This window comes from Aplysia californica, unplaced genomic scaffold (assembly GCF_000002075.1).
Source record: "Aplysia californica isolate F4 #8 unplaced genomic scaffold, AplCal3.0 scaffold00026, whole genome shotgun sequence".
NCBI lineage: Eukaryota > Metazoa > Mollusca > Gastropoda > Aplysiida > Aplysiidae > Aplysia > Aplysia californica.
In genome coordinates this window covers 2,340,939-2,347,379 of record NW_004797296.1, presented here as the reverse complement: position 1 = coordinate 2,347,379, position 6,441 = coordinate 2,340,939, and the positions used below count along the sequence as shown (strand labels likewise).

At 38.5% G+C, this 6,441-nt stretch overlaps 1 protein-coding gene across 1 annotated transcript in view; it reads right to left on the bottom strand.

The window, feature by feature from the left end:
• The window catches only part of LOC101857001 (proteasome subunit beta type-6), an 8,994-nt gene extending 3,138 nt beyond the window's left edge, over positions 1–5,856 (bottom strand). The window contains exons 1-4 of the mRNA XM_005091162.2: positions 5,687–5,856; positions 1,829–1,896; positions 1,118–1,249; positions 290–419 (exon numbers count right to left, since the gene is read on the bottom strand). Coding sequence (XP_005091219.1) covers positions 290–419; positions 1,118–1,249; positions 1,829–1,896; positions 5,687–5,737 — 381 coding nt within the window. The 5' untranslated portion in view covers positions 5,738–5,856. The remainder of the gene's footprint in view (positions 1–289; positions 420–1,117; positions 1,250–1,828; positions 1,897–5,686) is intronic.
• Between the last annotated feature and the right edge of the window lie 585 nt (positions 5,857–6,441).

Sequence of the window (6,441 nt, the reverse complement as noted above, 5' to 3'; positions counted from 1 at the left end):
GCGAGGTTTAATATACACGTATAAGAGGCCTTTGCACTGTGCACAGCAGCAGCAATACTCCGCTATAACCGAATCGCATGTTTGTCTGATTGGGCTATAGCAGTATTTTATTTACAAAGATAAAGAAGAAGAAAAAAAGGGGGTTTTAGAGTAGTGTATTTATAACAGACTTCTCGTTATTTCAGGATCCTCATTATAAGTGGACTCCACTGTATAATATTATCATCTCAGCAGACCATAAAATACTCCGAAACATTCTCGGCTTCCCGGGAGGCATACAGGCACTGACCTGTCCGCCATTCTGTTTGTCCCATCCTGCCACAATGATGCCGGCCGTCAGCTGGTCTCTGTAGTCGTAGCACAACTGTTTGAACATGTGAGCCACTGTCTTCACTAGGGGCTCCTCTCCCATCTCCATTCTGAAACCATGAACAGTGAGATGAAACACACAGAAACAATGCTAAAGAATCATTACCTGGACAATATACATTTATTCATGACAAAACAAAGGTTCACAAATATAGGAGAACAATCTGAAAACATATATTCAACACACTTTTGCACTTTTCATAAAAAGAAACAGGTTAGAAACACTGCACATTATGATATCACTCACTTGAGGTAAAGCTATGTGAAACAGTAACACGAGTAGAAGTATCAAACACCTACGCATTGAAATCTACGAAGCCTATAAGTCGAAATACATCACGTCTGTTTAAGACAAAAAGGTCTCGTTCTCCCAACTTCAAACAGAATATTTTCAGATATACATTAAGTCACTAACTTTTGAACCACAGAAAACCACGAGAAATAATAGAAAAATTAATTGCACAATGTATACCAATAATGACCAGGAGAAGTAGTATGGTATCATTAAAAGCAAGTAGGTGGAGAGCATGAAAGCCAAAAGACCCAAGTTCAAACCTGTCCCACAGGAGATTCAAACCAGAGTCATCAGCATCAAAGTAAAACCTGATAACGTTTGTACGAGATAAAAAGGACAATAAGAGGAAGAAACAATGAGCAGATATTGAACTTAAAGAAGCACTTTTTAAGTATGTAAATTTTCAGAAGCTTGAAGACAAAATCTAAGGGGTCTCCCACAAGAGATTGTCACCTGTGAAAGTCCACATGGTACTTGACAATGTCGGCAATGGCTTGAGTGTCAGCAGCAGAGCCTGAGCGACAGCAGTAGATGTAGTCTGTCACCTTGGTCAGTTTGTCAGTCACACGGTTGGCAATGTATGCTCTGGAAAAAAGAAAAAAAATCAGAATGCAAAACAAAAGTCACTTTTTTTGGACTCCACTGACCCCCACCCCGGAAAAAAAACTACAAAAAAAAAATGTACACTACTACTACAAATTAACATAAATAACTGCGTAAAAGAACTGAAGAAGAAGAGAACATTAACTGAAAGGTGAAACATTTCTACAAGACAATAATATATATCAATGTAAAGTTCAGTAAAGTCGATGGTAAAAAACCCAAAAACCCGACACGGTCTCTTAATCATGAGCACCAGCAAGATTAAGTATGCAAGTTACGTAAATCTATGTAAAATGATATATTTAGAAGTGAACACGTTGAGAAATTAATGCATGTAGACATTGCAAAAAATGCTGCTGCCACAAGAGAACACTTCGTCTTAAATTCATGTAACCCTCTTAAAAAATACTTTGTAAAAGCAAAGTTGCGCGTTCCCTTTGTAGCACACACATCAGTTGTGGAATTTACCCACTACAAGTCAACACTGAGAGCAAATTATGACGAGGCTCTCACAGGACAAAAACAATAATCTCCTATGTCAACACTACTCATTAGACATACCCTGTGGTTGTTCTTGAGTCAGCACCAAGGATTACTCCTTTATCAAACTCTGTTGCCATAATAGTGGTCTGAAAAAAACAACAACAACACCCAGATCATTCAAACACTGTTAAAATTGTTGTAATTTAACTTTCATTACAGCCTGTTATTTAATCATAATACATAGAACAGTCAGAAATGGAACCATATTTCAAATATTCTTCACTGTTCTACACCTTCTCCATCAAAAAGTAGTTAAAAGACTTGTTATAAAGACACTATTCGAAAACCCTGTTTGTTCTTCTTCTTTACCTTTGTAAATAAAATACTGCTATAACGCTATCAGACAAACATGCGAGTCAGTTATAGCGGAATATTGCTGCTGCTATGCACAGTGCATAGGCCAATTATACATAATGTAAAACCTCGCAGGTTGTTGGTGATCTAGTGAAACAAAGAATGGGAGAGCCCACGTGTGTCAACAATGAAAGCCGGAGCGACTGAGTAGGGAGGGTGTGGCATGCGCAGACAAGCAGAACGCATCGGGTGATAGGCCAGCATAGTTTACATTATCAAGGCCTACCATGCCTCTCACTTCTCCGATGCGGGGATGGAGAGGTGACAGCAATGTGATGGATGGAGCGAATGTGTGACGTGCGCAAGCAGACGGAATGTACCACAGAGTGTGGTGGGGTGGGGGAAAACACAGCGGGCGAAATTTCTGATCGCCAACACAGAGCTGCCAGTCAACATCGCTAGCGCTAGAGAAAGAAAACTGATTCGATTTTTGATCAAGTAAGACCTAGAGGTCATGGTGAAAAAAAATCATCACCAGGGGAGATAGTAAAAGGAAATAAACAGAACATCAAACTCATAGAGTTAGGCCTACTTTACTGTTTCCCTTGAAATTATTACTGGATCCCTTATAGCGAGAATCCTGCTATAACGGACATTTTGCACCGGTCCCTTCCCTCTCATTATAACAGGATTCCACTGTATATATATATGAAACAATCATAGCCAGTACCTTCTTGAATGCAGTTCAATTGGTTCCTAGCACAAGTTTTCCCAATGACAGCCAAGCTATCATTTTACTTTAATAAAAATTACAACTTATTTTCCTTTTCCAAATTACAGCTTGGACAGGATCTGAGTTTTTTTTAACTTCTCTAAATTTTCACATTGGCCATCCCCCACTTCATAACCCGCCTTATTTCTGTCAGTGATTGTCAAAGAGTTGTAATAAATTGATGAGACCCTTTTCAATGAACCATTTTTTTCTATTTTTCACGATAAGACAAGTGAAAAGTTCAGTTGGCCAAACACCTCTAATCAGCAAGATGTCCCATGACAAATTAATTTATAAAAGCAACAATTTAGAATTTAAAAAGGCAAAATGTCAACTTCTAAGCAGTTTGGCGAGCTAATTATAGAGTGTTTCATGCATTTGGTAGGCCAGTCAGCCATATCTCCTTGAACACCCCCCCCCACACCTTAAATCAGGTTATTGACTTTTACAGTATCTCTGTCTAAGATCTTGGTGCTTGAAGACAAGGATTATAATGCAATATCTTAGGTGAATGGGATCTTAGGCGATCCACCAGGGGGAGAATCCACCGTGAATGACTGGTAAAATGACCAACATTTATTTGAAGTTAACCAATGTGACCCCTGGGTAGGTTTATGACCGAAGGTGTGAGCAAAGCGTGTTTAGCCTTGATGACCAGTCACAATGGTATGATGAGGAATAGTGCAATTTTCACTTACAATCCAACTGTCAGTTTCAAGATCTATGTTGACCACATTGCTTCCCCCTTAACCTGTCCAAAATTTATATAGTTTTCCATCTCTGAATCGAGCTCCTGGCCATGTCATACATTTTATAACAGTAAAACATATATATCATTGACATTGTATTGTAACTGCAACAATTAAAATCCAGTCTGTATACAGAATTCGTGTGTGGCAATGAAAGACAATGGCTGCAATGGTCAGAGATACAAAAGAAATAACAAGTTCAGTTTTATGTAATCTGGTCTGGTATTGCCTTGTAAGCACTACCCACTCTACATATATGATGTACGTTCAGGCGTAGGGTTCAAAAGCATGTGCACAGTACTTGGGGAAAACACATGTCGATGAGTTCACACCATGGAGTAATCCTATCTTGAGAAAACACTGTATCCTTCCATTAACATTTACTACGCAGATGTTATCACATTCATGAGAGTTGATGATGTGATGCAATGGCCAGTACATGAGCCCCGATCGAAATTTTTGCTACTTGGTTGATCAGCTGAGCCTCGTTTGGGTTGTTGTGATGTCATAAATTATGATGTGAAATGCAGGATCTTAGCTGAAAGAAATTCTTCGGAGAAGGATCTTCGGGTAGACATTTGGGTAGACTTCCTAATTTTTAAAGCTGTAGTCTGAGTCTGAGTAAGGTTGTTCAAATCAAACCATAGTTCACAAAACTGAATGATAATATTTATAATGACGGTTAATTTCACTCAAAAACTCTTCAGACCTGGATCATAATCACACCTCTACAATCTAGATCTCTAGTCTAGATTTAGATCTAAATCTTACATCTCTGATTTCCATGCTGAGGTCCATTGAAAAAAGCTTAGTTCAATTGATAAATTTCATTGGAATTTCTCAGTCCTTCTATATTACGAAAAGTAGCCTTTTATAATAGATCTAGTTATTTAGTTAAAAGAAACGATCTGGATCATAACGTTCGATCATTTGCAGTGCGTCGTTGAACTTTGGACGCTTTTTTGGTTGTTCCCACCCCCCAATTATTATTTGCTGGTTTTGGCCCCATGAGTATGGCATGAGTAGGGAGATTTCAGGGGTGAATTTTACCATAATTTGATGTTTTGCAGTGGTTAGGTTTGATATCTCTCGCTCTCCGTGCATTAAACATATAGACTTGATCTAGGCCCAAATAAGGGGGGTGGGAACTACCGAAAAAGTGCCAAACTTTGTTTGAACTTGCTTTCATACGTTGGCCTACTCCTAGCTAATTACACTTCTATTCTCAATTTACGTAGTAGTGTACAGCATCAGAATCATCTGTGCGAAAGAAGGATACTGCACAATGGACATCCGAACAGTTCTGCAATTTTATTTGCAAAGAAAAAAATCCAAGTTGGCAGGCTGCCGTCGCGCGGTCGTGTTGCCATCATGATCATGAGTGACAAAAGTGGGAATCCCAGCCCTAAGCCTCCATGACGTAAAAAAAGACGGCTGGATTGTACTTTACCGGACCACCTGTCTTAGCCCGTGATTACTATGCCCGCCTGGCCTAACTACTCACTCGTAGTTCTCTACGTGCAGACAAGAGGTAGTTCCGCGGGCGACTTCGCGCAGAGCGCAAGCCAGCGGTGTCGTGAGGTGAGGTGAGCAAGAGGTGGTGGTTGAGGGTGGGTAGGGGATCAAACTTTGGTGGATCCACCGATTGTAATACCAACAGGAGGGTGGGGGGGTAAAGTACAATCTTACCAACAAGACGGGAGGACTTCCGTAACGAGCGACCACTATGAGACAGAGCAGAATTGAGGGCTTGGGGTAGGGGTAAGGGTAGGGCCCGGGTAGGGGTAGGGGTAGGGGTAGGGTTAGGGTTAGGTCTAGGCCTCTACTTTATTGTGTTTGATGGGGTGGTCGCTTGTTACTAGATCTATCTATAAATATCGGCTAATTCAACTAATTGCGTTTAGTTTGTCGTTCTCTCTAGCTATCCGCTAGTGTAATTTAGCGGCTTATCGATAACTGGTCATTGGTGACAAAAACTGCGTCAACATTTCAAGTGAAGATTGAGATCTTAATTTTCAGGAATCAAATTAGGCAAGCAAAGGGAAAGGTAGATCTACATACCCCAGTGGAGACCTCTGAATTCATGAATTCCATCCCCGGAGCCATCATCATCAGTTTGTTTGATTAAATGAAAGGACTATTCTGTAAGAAAGATAAGAGCGGCCGAGTGAGAAACAAAACACTAAAACAGCACAGTAACTGTGTGACCCTTATGAAAGCTTCCGGGTCAAATAGTGATCAACACCATTTGTTAATGTCGCCTTTATATTGAGAAAAATATTATAATTATATTCAAACAAAAAAAATCATTACCCTAGAATTACAAAGCTCTTTCCGATCAGTACCTAGTTTTGATAAATTTGACGTAAAAATAAAACAACTTTTCAAGTGTTTCCGAATGCACATCTTTGAATGACTTGATAACGACTTCCATTAAACGTATGATTTTGCTAGAGCAGAACGCACACTTTTGTATTGTTTTCTGACCTAGGGTCTACCAAAACCAGCCAAAAATCTCAGATAGAACTTTGTAAAAATTCTAAGGTAACAAATTATGTAGAGAAATGACACAGGCAGTTATAATAATAATAATAATGATAATAATGATAATAATCATAATAATCATAATAATCATAATAATAATCATAATAATCATAATAATCATAATAATAATCATAATGATAATCATAATAATAATCATAATAATAATAATAATAATAATAATAATAATAATAATAATAATAATAATAATAATAATAATAATAATAATAATAATAATAATAATAATAAGAAGAAGAAGAAGAAGAAGAAGAAGA